We start from the raw sequence: 20,146 nt of genomic DNA, 5'->3' as shown, positions 1-20,146 counted from the left end.
TCAGCTTTGATAATGTGCATAAAAATGCTCAGTATGACAATGAGTTGGGGTAGCTGAGAATTTAGGATGGTGGCAAGTTTGGTGTAGTATTTGGATTAGCATTCTTAACCTGCAGCTCGACAGCTTCTTTGCCTCAGTTCACAAATGTCAATAAAATCTAGCCACATCCTCTTTGTTTTTGTTTTTCGTTTTTAAACAAATAATTAAAAAGGTACCTGCTCAAACAAATACTACCAGCATTCATTAGTCAGGATGGTTATATGTAAAAGAAATGATGCCAGATAGTAACAAATCCAAGAGAAGTTTATTATGAAAATGGCACCTGCGGGATGAAAAAAATTAAGTTACATAAAGACAACCATGTATGACATGTATGAGAATCTACAAAAGTATAAAAAGAACCCTGTTGTAAATGAAGTATGTACATTTCTGATTTGCAGCATTATCAATGATCAATGAAAAAAATGTTTCAAATAAGCCAGGCACTCAAGAAGTTAGATTCGGTTAGCTTAACACAAAATAAATGTACCATAGCTGTCACTTTTTAACATTTTAATTTTTTTTATATGGTAGAGTTGGTAACACTGCTAAGATTTATACGAACAGAATCCCTTTCCCCATTATTCAGCTACTCAGCACCAGTCTCCTCATAAAAGATTTCATATATTTGTACAAGAAATAGTTAAAAACACAGACACAGTCTTCACAGGTAATGAAGTTTTTTTTTTCATTTTGTAATTTTAAACACTATGGATTTAGACAGCAGCTGTGATTATCTGTTAGTTTAAATCACCAGAAATCATTTTGACACAACACAGAAACATTTATAAAAAAAAATAAAAATAAAACAACAACAGCTGTCTAGCTGTTCTTTGTAGCTGATAGGTGCACTCCTTTGATTGTTCGATAGCTAGAGTAGAGCTTCCAAAATTAAACTTTAAATATCCCAATCAGCTTTCTTCACTTTTTGGACCTACTTAAATCTTTCACATATAACCTTTAAAAGCTCATTATTAAAATTTGTGGCATCCAATTCCTTTTTGCTATTATTCCACTGTGGCTTGGACCTACTCCTCAAATTCAAAGCTACTGCAGGAATTGACTCAACACAGCAAGTGATCAAAAATTCAAAGGACAGCTGAGTTAATATATTAGCATTGCACACATAAGCAAATATATATGGCAATCCTAAGCTCGGTTTCCCTTTTTAACAATGTTGGTTGACCTTTGAAAGAATTTTCTGTCTCACTAGTAATTGCTCTATATATTACTTCATCAGTCTACCTGGGAGAAAACCAAAGAAATGCACCCTCTGCTTACAGTTAGAGCACAAGGGACTCTGGGAATGTTAACAACTGAGGCTATATGGCATCAATTTGTTTAATATATCTGAGCATTACTCTTTAGTGCATTGTGTGGCACACTGGAAGAGTAAGTCGTACCCAGAATTCCTTTGTGGCAAAAATGGCTCCATTAACCTTGAGCTAGTTAAGAGTCTTTTATCTCTGAGAGTGAAAAAGAGAGGGAGAGAGAGACAGAGAGAGAGGGAGGAAGAGTGTGTGAAGGGAGAGACAGAAAGAGAAAGAGAAGAAAGAAAGGTTTGAGAATACACAACAGCAAAGCAACAGCAGAAATTAAAAGGTATACAGACAGTGGAAGCAGCATAAGGTGACATTACAGAGGAAGGCCACCACACAAAAACCACTAACCCCCAAGAATCACTGGTTCACTAGGACTGCAGGAATGGGACTTTACCACTCCGGACTAGAGATAAAGCACAGAGAAGACAAAGGACAAAACAACTACATTAGCTTAGTATATACTGCATATAGTAACACACATTGAAACTGCAATGGGACTGACAGCCAAGGACACTTACACATTGTACACATTACAGTTCTCACATCTGTTATTAGATGCCTTAACAAACAGCTGCCAAAGATGGAGTGGAAGAAGAATTTATATTTGACAGTCATTTGGAGTGTTTGACACTACACTGTGATTTCTGGCAACAAAGACAAAATAGGAGATTTCTTTGCTTTTTTACTTAATGTGCAGTTTTCAGTTGTAGTTATCTATTTCAAGCTTATTAACCCATTCTTTAGTTTTAAAACTTATTGGTTTCAATACTAGAAATAAGGAAAAGAACAAAAAACAAATAAAATGGAAAAAAATTACAACCTTCCCTCTATAACATTAAATGAAAAAAATAAAAACATGTTAAATATTTCTTTCTTTTTTTACTCCGAAGTGTTATTTGAAGTTGTAAAATTAGCCTCAGTTACACTGAGAAAAAAATAAAGAGAAACAATATGCACCGAAAAAACTGCTCCTTGCATCAATTTAATTGTGTTTTTTTTAAAGCACTTTTTGAAAAAGGCTTCCTGACCCATTTAAATTTAATGTGAGGCTATGTTTGTTAGTTTGGAGGTAAAAATTTAAGTCCTGCAGCAAATGTTAATGAGGGCTTTTGTCTTAACTAACCAAGGAGACTGCAGCACCCGACTATAGACCAGTACAGAACGCATTCCTTTCAAAAAGAAAAAAAACCCAGCCCACAAGCTGCATATTGTATGAAGACATTACAGATTAATAAATGATAGCACCATGGTTTTAGAAATTAAGTTAAAGTTTCAGTAATTAACATTTAGTCCAACTTTTTAACATTCTAGTCACAGGCCAGAAATTAACTTTTTAAGAACCCAAATTATTTTATGTGCAAGTAAGAAAATCTTAACCATAAAAAGAGAATTAAACTCTGCATAAAATTCTAAAATACTATCCCCTATTTTTAAAGGAATTAGGAACAAAAACCCCTTTTCATTTGACTTAGTCAAACAGGGCACATTGTTTATGCTTGTCTCTTTTAATCTTGATCATATCAAGATCGTTTTGAAGTAAAACCAATGGTTGTCACTTTAAAATCTCTTTACCACAACACTGAGTATTCTATGGCAGAGGCATACACATATTAAAGGCATCTTAATAAAGATGCAAAGGAAAAAACACACATCTTAGAAGACAAAATGGCAGGCAACTGGTACTTTGATTCTCTGAAGGCAAAAATAAAAAAATATCTTTACATTAAAGAATAAGTCAAGTTAAAGAGAAAGGGAATGAAATGGGGACCATCATATCGAGAGAATAAGCTGACCTGCTCAAATTCAAAGTGCTAGAATTAAACGTCTAAATTAAAACATAGTCTATGCCTCAGAGTATAACACTGAACACAGTATGTGGTCATATTTCAATCCTCTTTCCGTTCCAGAGTCTGTGTAGTGTGAATGCCATTGCTGTACACAGGAAATGGAAGAGTGGAAAAAAGTCCTTCGGCAGTTGTGAACACATTCCCTGCAGGCATTTGGGTCAGACTAGCCCCGCTCACAGCACTTCCGAATGGTCCTGACATATTGAGTCGGTGAACGTGGTGGTAGAGCATTTCCATCGGTGTTTTAGGATCTAGCCCAAAGCTGGGGCTGTTAACATCAACAAAGTTAACAGCATGGGTGTTGGGGAGGAGGTTGCCCTGCATGGCTAAAGTAACTTCAGCTGGAGCATACCGAATAGTGCCAGTGGTGTAGACCCTCTGAGCAGCAGTGCTGGTGGCAGCAAGGGTTCCAGTTACCCTGTGAACCAAAGGAAGAACCACATTGCCTGCTTGCAACCTCTGAAGGGCTTCCAGATCCCCAGTGTACAACAAAGAGTTGGAAGTGCTGGGACCTCCTGGATGTTTGTCCCGTGGAGATGCTGAAAGCGGGGGCGACAAAGGGTCAGAGGATACAGGAGCCAAGGCTGAGTTGGATGAGGTGCTGAACTGAGTTTTGCGGCTGGCAGTATTTTCAGTCCCTGGTGGGGTGAGAACGGAGTCTGGAATGGAGACATGTAAACTACTGCTGGCTTGTGGGGAGGGGAAGTGCTCTGAGTTTGGGGGCTTGGTCATACTGTAGGGCGATTCATTCCTTGAGATTTCCCTGTTGGGTGGGTAATTCCAAATACTGCTATCATTATCAAAATTGATAGGTTCTGAGATTTCTGTTTTAATTTTGAGCACTGAGGCACTGTTTGGCGACGAGAGCAGCTGGGGCTGGTCCACCAAAGCTGAGTCAAGTCCATTTGGGCTTGAAGTGCTTGATAGCCTTCTACGGGTCATGCTGCCTCCTTTTTGCTTTTTCCTCCTCTTCTTCCTCTTTTGATGCTTGCTGGAAGACTGGGCATTTACTTCCCCTGCACTGTCTGAGTCCTTGGCACTGTCTGAGGTCAATGATTCACAGTTCTGCAACCGCAAGTCGGATTCACTTTCCACGTAGCGTTCCACCTTGATCTGCATAGAACCAAGAGTGCCAAAACTGTCCTCGGGGGCCTTTTGATTCTCAAAGTCAGAATTTTCAAAGCTGTCATCACTGTCCCTGCTGTCCTGGTTGCTGGAGCTGTTGCCATCATCGTTACAGTTCATTTCATTATCCGACTGATTCCCAGACTTCTTTCTATCAGACTCAGGATCTTCACTGTTTTCTGATTGGTTTCCTTTCTCATCTGACTTTGAGTTCTCATTGTCCTCTGGAGGAAAATGGAAGTGAAAAATACCATTAGCAACAGGAATGTAAGATTAAAATGCTGTTTTAATGTCTACCTACCAACGAGGTATTATCACCTGTTTTGTTTCTGACTAAAGTCACACAACTGATGAATTATTTTTCTCCCAAGTTCTAGCTCCACAAGCCTAAGATCATAAGATGGGAGGGTCTTGATTATCATTAATCTCCATGATTTAGGGCTGCCAGTAGAATTGGGCAAAGGCTTGATGGTTTTGTCATTTGGACTGCACTCACCTGGAGCAAGAGACGGGGCACCTGTTTAAGTGGGGCCCTTTGGTATGTGCTCTTCATTAAGAACAATTTTGATAACCACGACTGTGACTGGATTCCAGCAGTACTCACTGAAGTGAGAAATCAATGAACAGTTCAGCTCTGGTGGGGCATTCGGAGATTTCTCTTGAACATATGTGTTCTTATGAAGTGAGCAGGACTGAAGCCCTCATAATGATTCTAATATGTACACCCCACTCATCTCTTGCTCACAGCCATTTTACAATGGTGGCACAGCTTTGATTCCAATGGATTCACTCCCATGTGAGAGGGGAATCAAGTCATGAGCACATACAACTGAACAAATACATCAGGTAAAATATTTCAGTCACATGGCTTTACTGTGTGTCTATATTCCTTTCGAAAGAAAACAGAGTAGAGGAAAAAAATACTGCAGCCAGTGGATCTAATTTTCATCTGGTGTAAACCAGTTAAACTCCAGAGGAAGTGATGGACCTACTCCAGTTTACACAAGCTGAGTTCCTATTCTCCTACAAGTTCTTTTAGTCTCATTTGAGATTTTCCTTGTTTTTAAACAAGTAAAAAAACCCACTCCAGTCTGTTGGCGTAGGCAGCCAATAGCAGCTTTGAGAATACTCACCATAATCGCACTTTGTTTGAAAGGGTCATGAATAGCTTGAGGAGAACCTGTTTCTGCAGAGCAGCCAAAATTCTTTCATTTGGAAATAAAAGATGTTGTTGTTTTCCCTCATCAGAGCCAAGTATTACCCTTTTCAGTACTCTGCTCCGAGCAGGGGAAAAAAGGACCAGTTTTTCTCTAAAGATTGGGTTCTCCTGGAGCCATGGCAATTCCAGAGAGTTTGCCAGAAGCACCCGAGCAGCTGGGCTTGACGGGAATGATACACAGTTAGTTGCTTGATGCTTCAGGGCGCTGCACTTTACATTTATTTCATTTAATTCATTTAGAGTGATATTTTTAAATTGCTAGTGACACAAAAGCCTTTCATTGTGGATATAAATCTTTCCATGCACTTAGAGCTAAATTTCTCATACAAACATTCAAACCATTGGTTTCTTTTATACTACTGGTCATACCTGGAAACAGTGGCTTCAACCTGACGTAACTTAAAAGTGCACAGATTGTCTGCTGCAGTGGTCTGGGCTAATCTTGCCGGTTTCAACTAAAAGGGTATTAGGTCCCCCCCATACTTTTGTTTAATTCATTTTAAGCAAACAAAGAAACTGAAACTGTGAAAGTTTCTATCCTCCTACTTTCTAACATCTGTGCACCTTTGAAGAATGCTCCCTTGCTCTACACCAGCCTCAGCAGTCATGAGGATCCATACACTTCTCACCTAGAGCAACTTGCAATGCACATGGGAAATGCACACATTTATCCACAGCTGTATCATTTGGTTACTTAGAAACTGGGTAGGATAAATGAAGCACTCTGAATGGCTGATGAGATTCCAAATCATGTGGGCATCAAGCCTGTATGTTTGCCTAACATCTGACTTAAATTGTCAAACAGAGCTGTCAAAAGAGAAAGAGAGAGTGAGTGCACAAGATGAGAGAACAAACGTCCTTATAATTCAAAGTAAAACATATGGGGCCTAATGCTTGCCTCAGTTATAGATGACTTGCACCAATGCAACAAATGATTTCAAAACAGTTACTCCTGGGGATTATTACAGGAAAAAGTGAAGAATCAGGCCTTCAGTATAGTATGGCATACTACTAATTCCAGTTTCTTAGACTAAAGAAAGACATGTTCTTTATAAAAAAGCCAACTGATCTATACACCTACATTTAAAGTGAAGAATACATCTAATGCAGAACATGTGAACAGACTAAACATATTGCCCTTTTTAGTAAATTTAATTTATCCAACCAGTTGGATCAGACCATTTAGTATTAGCACCCTCCCCCCACTCTGTAAAGCTCTCAAACAAATGCTTGAATCTGTAAACTTCTAATAAAATATAACACTTTTCATCCAAGAAAACACAAACATTTTGTAATCTTTACTGCCCCCTAGTGAAACAATTCAAGAAATCTATTTATGTGGAAGAGGGGGCAATAAACAGTACAGACAATATAGATTTGCTAGGAACATCTCACTACTCTGAAAGATAAGAACTAGCATCATATTCTACAGTTATAATCTAAGTCCTTTGTGCAAGGCACAATGCTTGCTCACAAATTCAGCTGGGAATTCAAATATTTAGATAGGTGTAACTCATGCAGGCATGTATGCACTGAATAAACAGCGGTTATTCCTAGGTTACTAAAAGCTTTCCAGCCTTTTAAAATATGATTTTGGAGTTTAAGGTATTCTTTAAAAGTAGAATCATCTACGAGAAATGTAAAATTCAGTAATAAATTGGAAACAAAGCCACTGATCTGAATCACAGAAAAGCAGGGCTGGACAGGACCTCCAGATGTCATCTCATCCAGCTCCCTGCATGAAGCAGGATCATCTCTATCCAAACCATCCACTGTCTAACCTCTTAGGCAAACTACACAGTCAACCTTGACACAACTTAGGGCATAACACCCCAGCCTGCCACAGGTAAAACAGGACGATCATGGTGGCCAACATCCTGCTCCTGTAAAGCTTGCTAATATAAGCTCAAGAGATCCCAAGAAGAGGGCCATGCTCCACGTTACAGAGGAAGGCAAAAACCCCCACAGTCCATACCAATCTGACCATAAGCCAAAATTTCTTCCTGACCTGAAAGGACTGAAGAAAAAAATATGCAGTAGTAAAGAAGCAGAGTACATTTACATTACCTGAGTTGTCCTTTGAGTCTGATTCAGAGTCAGAGGTCTCTGAGGATTCTGAGGTTTTCTCTGGCAGATGAGGAAGTTGTGCAATATCCATTGGAGTGTCCTTGTACTCTGGGTTGCTAAAAAAAGAAGAAAGTGAGTATAACCAAAAATGGATGATTTTGCAGTTTGATGATAGTTTTCCCTCTTTCCTTTATCAAATCTTAAGAGCAAAGAATGTAAGCGGGGGGGGGAGTCAATTTCTGTCCATTTATAGCAACTGGACACGAGGGGAGTGAGAGAATTGGGACCTCCTAAAATCTGTTTCTAAGCCACTTATGATATTCACCCACATTTACTCATGTGACATAACATTTTGATTTGGCATAGCTAATTGAATACTTGCTGTCTTAATGCGTACTTTCCAAACCTTACTCAAGTCAAACTAAATTTGCTGAAAGTATTGTTCAGTTATGGACCAGATATCTGACTCCTGCTCAGAGAGTGCTGAAGATATTAGTGTAAAAAAAAATCCTAAATATATGACAGATGCACATGTGCATGTTGAGATGCATATGTTAGGGATACAGAACTGTCAACACACCTATTATAATCATATCTTCATCTGCTCATGTGGTGTTCACCTGTGACTTGTTAGCGATGAACATGATTGCAATGTAGAAAAGCCTCCCTACTAAAGAGTCTTATAAAACTCATGCTTTTTCCTATTTTAGGGCTTTTTTTTTTAAATGTCCTGCTTTTTCAAAGAAGTGCAAAGACAAAGGAACACACTTACATAGTCACAAGCAGCACAGATCATTTAAGAAAATACTTTTTTTCTGGGTTTTTGAATAGGTGATCATATCCCAGCCTGGTTAATACCAGGAGACCCATCAGTCTGTACCCATAAAAGTGATGGTGTTTGGAGGCACTAAGTGTGCCTAGTGTATTGCAACTGTATGGTGCCTATATTCTGCCTATTCTACTGCACTTTGCAAATGCCATGCTCAGACATTCCATTCTTCCATCGCTCTCCATTCTTACCTAGGAATGTCATCTTTTCAGATTTGTCCTGTGGGACAAAAAGTGACATTATGTTGGTGCATCACAGTTGACGATATTACTGTACATTGTCATCTCACAATGCAGGGCTGAGCCATAAAACTTCCCTTACTTCAAGGAAAAAGAAATTTGGGTGGCATTCTATTCTCAACACCTAGCTTCTTAAATAAAAAGACCTAGTTTTTTGAACAAGACTAGTTCTAGTTCTTTCTATATTTAAATTGAGACAAATCTTATGAAGGAGTTAATCTTTTTCCAACTGAACACTGATGGGGTAAAAAGGAGAAAAATCAAGTTCTCTGAGGAATCGTTATATAATGGATAGTAAGACCTTCATGTTTGTTCGCTTCCAATGCTCTGCTGATAGACAGTGAAGCAGCTGTGGATCAGATTTACTCCTTGTCTGTGCACAAGGAAAAGGAAATAAAACACTGGTTTACAATCTTATTTAGATTTTTATCCTGAGTACAAAACCCAGCTATTATTCAGCACAGGTTGTGCTTCCATATAGGATAGAACAAAAATGCCTTTTTTAAAAATGCCTCACTCTTGCAAGTTTGCCTAATCCATTGCTTTCAAGGGTATCAATCAACTACCAGATTTTAAAGAACTGAAAAAGAAAACATTGAGGGAAAGGACCAGATTATGATAGGTCCATGTTCAGTCACAGGGAAAGAAATATATCTACAAATCAACTCCTAACTCAGCACGCTGCTGTGAAAAGCTTCTCACAATGTCAGCGCCTGCTCTTCCATTAAGGACTGCTTGCTTTCACTCCTCAGGCAAGGAATAAAGACTATTCTAACAAACAAGATCATGGTTTAGGTAGGCACAATCTCTCCAGTGCTCTTTGGCCTTGGCTTAAAAGTCAAAATCTAGATTTGTGGTTCCTAACCTGTTTAGACTCAAGGCACCACTCATTAGACTCAAAGTACCGCATGGAAAATGCCAGCTCTTAGTTTTCACTCATTTTTTACTACACAAAAATAACAGGGTGACTCCTGTGTTGCAAAGAACTCAGAAGGACCACACCAGGTTAGACTGATTTTCACAGCATTGATTCCTATTTGAAATCTCTGGGCTTATTTTGTGAATCATGGTTGCACACCTAACAGTGCTCACATCGTGTAGCACTCTGTGGCACCCTTGAAAGGATCTCAGGGCAAGCTGGCTGCAAACCATTGATCTAGATCTGACTTAACTTTGAAATGTTTATGTACTGTATATAGAACAAAGAGAATGTAACAAACCATGACAACTATCTTAAAAGTACAGCAGGCCACACAATGACCATTCCATTTCATGAGACTTTGAGGTTTCGACATTTGTTTTTTGCTCTGCATGGAAATGATCAAAACCCTTTAAAAAGAATTGTGCTAAAATGCGTTTCTGGATCTGAAAGGTCAAATTTTCCACTTGTCTCTTTTTTTTGTTTTAGAGACTGAAGAGGCCACCCTGGACCTCAGAAACTATGCCATCAAAAATGTCTTTGAAATTTATGTATATCCATAAAAGGACTGTACTTTGGTAAAGAGAATATTTCAATGAAAAAGTGTTTTATTGAAAATGTAACAGTCTGATACCTAAAAGAGTGTTTCATTTATTTATTATTGCATCCTTCAAGGTGAATTCTGCCACATGCCTGCCTTATCAAGAAGTGTTCTCAAACACAATCAAATGAAGGTCCCCCTTCCAAGAAACATGCCTATAATGCCCTAGGAAGATCACCTTCACCCTTCTGACCAGGATTTTGCAATAATCAAGGCAATCGCTCCTGAAAAATCCACCCCAGGTTTTATAAGCATAGTACATGTTGCACAAGGTCTTTCCACAGTTTTAGCTGGTGCAGGGTAGATTTCTATGAAGTACAGGCCTGTAATAAAACTGATGGAGGGTTACTTTAATACTAAGACAGTGAAATAATTCAAGAAGTTCTTAGTAACATGAGACATGACAAGCGTCTTAATGTATTCCACCAGAAGGTGCTGTTCTGAAAAGCACCGTATGAGAAAGTTCATCTCATATTTCCTTTCCATAGCAGCCATTTTATTTCTTTTTTGCTCCATATCTTTCAGGATGAATAAAGTAACAATGACAGAAATTCAAATAATAGAAGGGATTGGAAGATATACCTGAGAAGGTAATTGACCCAGATGATATTCTTCTCACTGGCATTCTTGGCATTGATCGCTATGGTTGCACTGGACTGTATCCAGATATACCCTCCATTCTTCTGCATCCAGCGGTAATATTTTGTTACACACTGACCTTTATTCAGCACTAGAAGGAAAATAAAAGGAAATAATAGAAATGTTGCACGTTGGTATCCCAGGAACATGATACTCATCTCTACAAGTCCCAAAGTAGAGACATGGAAAACACTTGGCTCCTGCGACGTTTAATGTAGAATACTAGTAAGGTGAAACAAGTTAAATAGCTCACTAGAGCATTGGTAGAGAAAGGTGGATTACTACTATTTGCAGCAAGATTTTAATCTGTTTTTGGCAGCTGTAGCGTCAGAAGAAGAGTTAAAAGGTCTGTAAATCTCTTTGCCTCAAACACCTAATACTGCATGGACATTTTCAATGTGTTTGACATCAAACTGTAAAAAAAAGAAAAAAGAAAAAAAAAAGGTGGAGGGGCTAAATTTGTATGCGATTTATTCAGAGCTCCGAGGTAGACCTCTCTGAGATTTTGGATATTTGAAAGGTTTGGGAAGATCCTAGCTCTTTGATCATTTCTCCTCATTGCAGGCGATATCAACTACTGAACTTATACATCTGTTTCTTTTGATCTTGTCAAACAGAATTTACAGTTCTCAGATGAACCAAATCTCCAATGGTCAGCAGGGGGAAAGTCTTTGGAGAATGTACTTAATACCAGAGCAAAATAAATCCACTAAGAGCCCAAGAAAGAAACTGTGGCCTAGGGAGGTGCAGAATTGACTTGGTTTGAACTGCAGAGTGTCAGCTATGTGAGGGCCTGAAATATGCCCAGAAATGGAGGAACATCTAAAAACAACCAGTAAGGTGAAACAGTGTTATTAAATGCCCACAGAAATAAAGCTTAAAAATACAGATGTTTAAAATAGTACACTGACCAAAATGTTGCCAAACTGAACTTGATTCAATTTCCATATGAATATTCCTGTGCTAGTAAAAGGAGAAAGGAACTGAAATCTTTCATTGGAATGAAGCACTGGAAGTTGGCATTGTTTTAAAGAATGCCTAGAATATACAGAGTCCGGGTATTATTATTTCTCTAATGTATGTTCTGTTTTTCCACTAATCCTGGTAAGCTTTGTGCACTAGAGGGCAGTGTGCATTCATATACACCTCCTGCTTTTGGCATGTCCTTGTCTCCCTCTGCTAAAATGAAAAACCTCTAACTGCTGTAATAAATTTGGCTAAATTAGCTGCTAAATGGTTATCTCAAGTAATATGTATTTGCATTAATCATCTTGCTCTAAACCAGAACAAGCCAGAGTCCTAAAGACGCAGTAAATTCATATTGTCCATTTAATTACGGCTAATAAGTGCTTCATATACAATAGTTTCATGAAGTACATTTTGATTTTTTTTGGAGGGGGGAAACAAAAAAAGTCACTTTGGAAAGGAATAGTGTTTAAGGCAGTTTAGGTTCTTATTATGAAGTGACAGGTGAAACTTCAGAGCTTTCAAATTAATCAAATGTCTATATTCTCAATTATATACATGTATCTCTATATAAATCCACATATGTTGAATATCTGGAGAGAAAGACACGCATATACATATACACACCCCAAAACTTGAAGTTTGTCAAGTATTATCTTCTGTAAAATCAGAACGTGGCCATGTCTGACAGTGAATTTCAACTGTCAGTCAATTTTCCTTCGTAATATCTGCAAATATTAGTCATTTGGGGTCTATTTTTTAGAGCACTGACTAGATTTCTACATTTATTTATACAAGGGAGGCTCTATAAGATTCCCCACATTTTGCTTTTGTACTCATATCTAAGTTTCAAGCATTCAGTGAGGGTGATTCACAAGTTACAAAACTGCATGGTAAGCCAGAACACAGGTACAATGTTAACTATGTACTACACAGCATTTCTGTCAAACCATTGTTGCATGCAACTTGAAGGTGCAATTTCATGTAAATTATCCAAGCTTTAATATTTAGGAATTGAGATGAAGAATCAGGGTGAAAAGGAAGAAAAGTACGGCTCCTAGTTTTACTGTGTTAGAATTCTCTCTTTTGGTATAACAGTGTATATATCAAAGCAAGCTTATCAATGACTGATGATTAAATTACCATCCCAGGATCTTTGGGGTAAAGAGGTGATCTTGTCTAGATAACTAAAACCCTACTGTTGAATGGAGGCACAAGAATAAAATTCATCTAAACTTGCAAAGTATTATACTCTTCATTCTCACAATAGTTTCCATATGAGAAACTCAAAGTGCTTTAAAATATTAAAGGCTTAATCCTCATAAGTACTCTCCCTCAGCTTTGTTAGATATGGAAATCAAGACACTGAGAAGTTCAGTGACTTTCTCATCACAACTGCAGTTCTGTGATAGATCCAGATCTCAGCTGAATCAGCCCCATTCATTAAAGACATGATTTTTCCTCCTGTACCTTTCATTTACTAGAAGAAGGCAGAGTAGAACTGCACCTTACAGACAAACTGAACAGGGGTGGATGCAGGATGTAGCAGTGGGAGGTACAGAAACAGCCATCCCGGCTGCAGAGGTAGCTCCCTGCCTCCTCCCCACACCCACCACTGCAGAGAGACCACTGCTGGAGTCTCTGGGGACTTTTTAAAAGTTTCTAAAGCAAGTAAGGATCCCACCTCTCTTCTCCAAGGCACATATGCTCTCCTGTCTCTACTGCTTTCCCCACTGTTTTGGGGAGAGGCAAGCTTCAAAGCTGCTCCTACCCACTCTAGCCAGGTTGTGCAGAGGCTGGGATCACCCAGGAACAGTTACAGTGGCAGCAATGAGCATGGGTACCTGCTCTCAGGGGACCAGGCAGGATGGGGACCTCCCCTCTCCCAGTCACATTGCTGCCACTGTTGCTGTTCCATCATCTTTTCTAGGGATGTTACCTTAAACATACGTTTTTCCCTCATCAGGATGAATTAACAAATGAGAGATTTATGCACCATGCACTGAAAAGACTACGGTAAAAAATTTCTTTCTAAAAAGTGTCTGGAAAGCTGGCAGGATTTGAGGTGTGCCACTGATTGCTATAATTTGTTTTACAACTTCTTCTGAGTTCATGAGGTCTCCCATACCCAAGGCTGAAAGGTATTTTTGTAGCCAGCAAATAAGAGACATATGTTTGATGAAAAAGAACGCAGACAAAAATATTAAAGTTGTTACTAATTTATGTTATTTTACAGCTCTTGGTTTTCCCAGATGTGTTTTTAGAAACCAGATTTTAAAATTCAGAAAATGAGTAACATATTTTAAACTAGAAAACCATTTTTGGAAGTTAAAAAGAACCCAACATAGTTCAATTAATAATCGACTCAATCCTGATCCAAATCATATTGTATTTTTAAGTTTTGTCTTTACAAAACAGAGGGAACTAATAAAACAACTAATGATTTTGAGCATAAGTAAAAGCAAATAAATAAAATACCAGTCCAAAATAAAGGGAGTTTGGGCTATCATAGTTTGCTAATGGCAACAGAATTATGGATCATAGTTATTACTTTTCAACATAATTATTTTGCAAAGTAACATTATTTGACCCAGCACCACAATTTGTATCTAGGTAAAGCCCTCAGTATGGACTGTAGTTCCCACAAACTCTTGTATTCCTGACAAATTCCAAAGATTTTAAACTATAGCTATTTCCAAGTGTAAAATATACATGTAGTAGCCAATCCTGTGAATGTGGTGTGTAGTTTTAATGACAGGAAAAGCAGTAGAACTCAAAATTGAAGTAAATGGGACTTCAGTAAAGTTACAAGTGTTTAACTATTTAAGAATGATACAACGTGCTGTAGAAAGAATACATGATTCTTCTGTCAGAAGCTATCCTAGAGTACGCGATTCTTCTCTCAAAGACTTATTCTATTTTGCTTGAACACATATAATTCTCAGTGGGCACACCTACACGAGCGCTTTATTAAGTTGATTAATTAGTCAAGTCTGCAGTAAAATGCATGTGTAGATGCACCAGGGATATTAATGGGAGGCACATGTCTGTAAGAGAATGGGTACAGTCTGCAGAACTTAAGAAAAACTTTGAATCATCTCTCTAGCATTGATTTTCAGCTTGTTAATTGGTATAAATAATCTTTACAATAGCAAAATCACCAGTGAGTGACACTGTCGACACTGGAATGGAAAAAAGACCCAAGTGAGAAGGAATAGCCTATAGGAAAAAAGTGTAATCAAAAGACAATTACAGAGAGTTAATGTTTTAGAACTAGTGGCCTTTTAATCAATGATACATTTTTGTTCCCCAAAATGGGGATGCTGAACATTATTGAAATTTGTTTAAATGTTACCTAGTTCTTCAATTTTATTTTGGTGGTTAGCCTGCAAAGAAATTTTAAAAAATCAGACTTCAATTTCTCTAAGTACAAATATACTGCTGTGTACACAGTTCCCAACAGAAGGATTTCAGTTTTCCTTGGGAGCTTTGCACACAGCAATATACTTGTAGTGGGGGAAAAAAGAAGCAGCTAGTGTTCTTTGCAGGAACCTAATTCTGTTAGTAAATCAAAATAAATCAGTACAAGTTTGTCTTCAGAAATATGGTTAAAAAAAGAAAAAGAACATGGTTTCTTCCTGTAAGGCTGTTCTGAGAAATCAAAGCCAAAGCTTCTAAATAGTGAGTTGTGTTTAAAAGAAGGAAGTAGTTTAATTCAGTTTGAAGAGGAGCTGAAGCAATTGCATATCAAAAGCAGTCTTTTAACGAAGTCTCTTACAAAAGGACATTTTACTAGTGTGCATATGCATTTAAAAGCTACAGTATATTGTGCATTTAGGTAAGTATAGAGTAAATAGCAAATGATGAGATCATCTTACAGTTAACACTTCATATTCACATGACTACACAAAGAGGTTCATTATAATCATGGAAAATATTGAGGCAACATCTGCAGTGCTATTCACCCTCCTCCTTGAGATACCTTTATCAATGACTGTGTAGTATTGATACTGAATTCCTCCTGCTATAAACTCATAAAAATATTTTTGATTTACTGAGAGGGAAAGAAAACTCAGTGCTTAATACAGCAGTTGGATGCTTAGCTGTAGCCACTAGTTCTTTTTCTACATTCACAAAACTGGCAGACGAAACATGAAAAGGAATACTGACTCTTTAATCTCTACTTCTCCACCTAAGGCCCAAGGCAAGCTGACAGGGTAACTTCATTCTGGAAACAGAGTTTTTTTTTAAAAAAAAAATCTGGATTACTTTTTCTTCTGCTTTTGAAAACTGTGGGCTATGGGGGAATGAACCTGGCATAGACTTAAAACAAGAACAAGTTTCTTTATCTGAAAAGTTATAGTCCTTGATGCTTACAGGAAGGTCATTTTCAAAACCCACAGGGAAAATAGCATCACAGCCAGAAAGAGTGCATTAAGTGCTTTATTTGCTTGAAACAGTCACTTTTTCATTTATAACTGCTCATAGGATCAACTGAGCCTTTGATGCTGAAGAGACTTTTCTATAGATTTTGCAATTAGTGAGTTAGATGTTTTAAATAGCAGGCATTCACAAATTGGTTTTTTAGCAATAAAAAAGTACTGAGCAATATTTAGCAAAGTTAAATGATATCTGACACTAAATGATTTATGACCTAGGATAGAAGATCTGTAGATGCTCTATGGGCAACTATATGTCATCTATGTAATTCTCCCCAAGCACGTCTATTTACTACCTAATATATGGGGATTGGTCAGAGAGAAGGGGAGGTGAACAATGCTGCTCTCAATGCATTTTCTGTGCTTTGGCTAAAGAACACCTGCACAGCAAAATGCTGGGGAAGATGCCTGCCTATCTGAAATCCTCCTTGGACAACATGGCTCCATACCTTCAACACAGACTACTACTTAATAGTATTATTTAGTCCTTAAGTAATTTATAATCTCATAAGAGATTCCCCCTCCCCTCCAAATATGTGGCAATTTATTAGGAATATCAAGAGTTTTATAAATGCATTTTCCTCCTTCTTCATAACAATAAATGAAAACTCATAGATTCAGGAATGTCTCTTTCTGCTATTACACAGGACCTGGCCCCAGCAGCCTTACTTGGGGTCCTGGGGGTCTCCTGGGGCTGCACCAGCAGCCATCCTGTTCCTTGGAGCCTGGCCAGCAGTTGGAGTGTGGCTCTGGGTGGCCAGGCTCTGGTTTTGAGCAGTGAGCATGCACAACTCCACTTTTTTTGCATGTTTTTTTTTGACCCCTGGATATCTAGGTGTCAACCCCCCCTCACTCCTCTGCTGTTCCCTTGCAGTGTGGAGAACAGCTGAATGTGCGGTATGTGGCGCCACAGATGTGTCAGCAGTGCCACATACCACATGGCTGTGCTTGTTTGGACATGGCCCCAAATTCCTAGATAAGAACAGGGCTCTGCAACCCTACAGAGAGAAAATAACAGTTAAAGCAACCCACTGGACAAAGATTACACTAAAAATTGTAGAATCGTTACAAAGGCTTAGTTAATTTAAAAAAGGAAACTTAGTGTTTCTGTTCTTCTTTGTTTCTTGCTTCTGAGAGATGCCAAAGTTAGCAACGGCCCAGATTCAAACTCTGGAGATATCTGAATCCTAACTAGGATCCCAACTTATTGGCTCAGGAAAGAATCTTGTGATAACAGCATCTGGCTCAACTCGAAATACTAGAAATTCCATGGGACAGGTTTGGATTAGCATGTTCAGGTTTGGGTTTCTATCCAAGAATCTGAATGCTGACCGTATGATAATTCCAAAAGCAAATTTAGAAATTCCGATTTCATTTAAATCCAGAGTCTCTCAGCTGAGGATAATGAATATATTTTAGTTTACATCCAATCAATCCTTTGAGCTCATAATTTAGTCTGCAGTCCATGACACTAAAACAAAAATATAGACCAAACAACTAACCTTCCAAAGAAATCCTTTTCTGTTTCTATGTGCAACAACTCAACTCAGTTTTGAATAATAAGAACATTTTTATTTGTTTTTGGTCCTTATTTCTATGATTCCCATAATCCACAATATAAGCGATTTCCTATTTACTATATTCAAAAGGCAGGTTTATGATTATTAAAAACTCAACGTAAGATCATGGACAGTATGCTAAATTATATAGGGGCATAGTGACCAGGCAACAAATTATTTTTAAATATTATACAAGTATAGATTGAGTTTTATAACATAATTATAATATCTCATAGATATTTTATAGCTAGAAAGATAGATAAACACACACACACCTGCTGAGACTTACAGCATGTGTATAGAATTTGATTCTATTGCCTCAGGTCCTAGGGGAAGTAAATGTTTTACTGTCCAAAGACAGTAATTTACTGCCTGGGATCCACAGCCAATTTTTTTTCACATTATCTCCTTTTAAGTTCTTCACTTAGTTGAGAATGTTTCAGAGGAACCACCTGATTGCAACAAAATTTGCTCTGTTTGTTTATACGCCTTGATGTGTGGCTTAGCCCCTCTTTCTCTGGCCCTGCATGCTTGGATCAGCCATTGTTCCAAGCTGATTTGCAAGGTAACATCTTAAACTAAAATATTTTATGATGAAGTCTGAGCCAAGCAGAAATGCTTTATAAACTTAGAAAAAATAATAAATGAAAATGACTGTATAGACATATTTTTCCCATAAATGATGAATGTGTTTGTTAATAAACTGAACTGAACTGTGATCATTGGGTAGGCTTCTGTAACTTTTCCTTTCCCTGATGATTATCATGCTCTGCCTTGATTTTTAAAACTTCAGTCCTGCCATAAAGTGGCTCCCTTTTCCTACTGCTGAAATTGTACCTTTGAAATCTGAGCCAGCTTTGAGCACCAGCTTCAGACATAACTTCCATTTGCATTAATGAGCAAAGTATTTTAAAAGTGAGGGGAAAATGAAGTGCCACATGCAAATTCTGCCCTCATCTACCACTGTGCAACATCACTGGAGAAGTCCAGACCCTGGTTGTTACAGGAGCTTAAATCTGTTCTCCCTTCCTGCCCACTAATAGGAACACTAGTCATAGGACAGCATTCAAAAATAAAAGAGTTTGGAATTTAAACATTTTCATGCTGAGTGCATTAATAAAGTGTGCATGGCCATATCTGATACAGACAGAAAAGGAGGTGGGAGTTTCATAAATGTTGGCTCACAGATGAATGTAAGACAGTATATTAGCATCCACATAAATAACTTTTCAAATTACACAGTTTAAAGGTAAACTGTTTTTAGGGCATAGCTAGCATGAGTCTATCATTTCTGGGAACAGAATCCATGCTTGGGCTGAGGAACTGAGCGAAATGAATGTGGTTTTCTCACATCAATCTGCAGTGGAAAGGAGTCAGCACAGAATCTGTAAGGTTGTACGATATGGCATACCAGGCAGTCTGTATTTCATGCTGTCCTAAATGAGGGTGAAAAATCCCTTTATACTACCACACAGCATTAACTATTTCCCTCAAACCAGGTTTTAAATAAAGCCATATTAGCTACCTTTGAACATTTACTCTTACTTTTTAAATTAAATTACTTGTGCCTATAAAAAGGAAGCTGTGTTGCTGCCATGAATCTAAACCCTATAGGCCTTAAGGAAAAACAATAACACTGTTTTTAAAAACTATAAAATCAAAGTAAAACAGACTTTAAAATTTTGAGGTGCTAGGATTTTAAGGAACAATATCTTGCAATCTTCTTGCATTACGAACAAATGCTTTAAATACGTGGAACGGGGATTCCCAGTTGCTTCGTGGGATAAGGCCTTGGATGCCAGCCCAGTTGGTTTGTAACTTACCAGACCTTAACAACTGATCCACGACTGGCCACATTACTCTTGAGTGGCAGAGCCCCAGTTGAGCTATGCTCATTGTTCCATACGAGTGCTCATAAGTTGTGTTTGCCACACCGTCAAGTATCTATTATGCAATACCTTTAATCAATATTATTTTTTATATTCTTCTGCTTGTTCAATTAATTTTTACAACCATCAGTTCAACTCTGCAGAACTCATCAAGGAGGAAATTTTTCTATCTGGCATTTTAGAATCATCCAAAAATTACCACAGACAGCTTCTTCATAGCCAAGACTATTTTCTCGCGCACAACACACATCCTTCCTCCTGCAAGCAGCCCCCAATACTGGGGTGTGTTTATTAAGCAAGGAAGCTGTTTTCTTCACTGAAAAAGCAGCACACTGTGCATGCCATGCTGCAGCCAGGAGCCACCTTCAGTTCCCGACCAGCTGGACAGCTGCAGCCAGGAGCCTCTGTTTCCTGAACGCAGAACTGGGCAGCGTGGGGGTGGGGGAG

General features: G+C 38.2%; 1 protein-coding gene across 1 annotated transcript in view; it reads right to left on the bottom strand.

The window, feature by feature from the left end:
• Positions 1-285: 285 nt before the first annotated feature.
• Positions 286-20,146, bottom strand: part of NPAS3 (neuronal PAS domain protein 3) — a 741,990-nt gene continuing 722,129 nt past the window's right edge. The window contains exons 11-13 of the mRNA XM_019551125.1: positions 10,790-10,937; positions 7,620-7,735; positions 286-4,557 (exon numbers count right to left, since the gene is read on the bottom strand). Coding sequence (XP_019406670.1) covers positions 3,248-4,557; positions 7,620-7,735; positions 10,790-10,937 — 1,574 coding nt within the window. The 3' untranslated portion in view covers positions 286-3,247. The remainder of the gene's footprint in view (positions 4,558-7,619; positions 7,736-10,789; positions 10,938-20,146) is intronic.

The sequence above is a fragment of the Crocodylus porosus genome, unplaced genomic scaffold (genome assembly GCF_001723895.1).
Source record: "Crocodylus porosus isolate Cpor-Errol unplaced genomic scaffold, CroPor_comp1, whole genome shotgun sequence".
In the NCBI taxonomy this organism is placed as follows: domain Eukaryota; kingdom Metazoa; phylum Chordata; order Crocodylia; family Crocodylidae; genus Crocodylus; species Crocodylus porosus.
The sequence above is the reverse complement of the archived record's forward strand: the minus strand, read 5'-3'. Positions and strand labels throughout refer to the sequence as shown.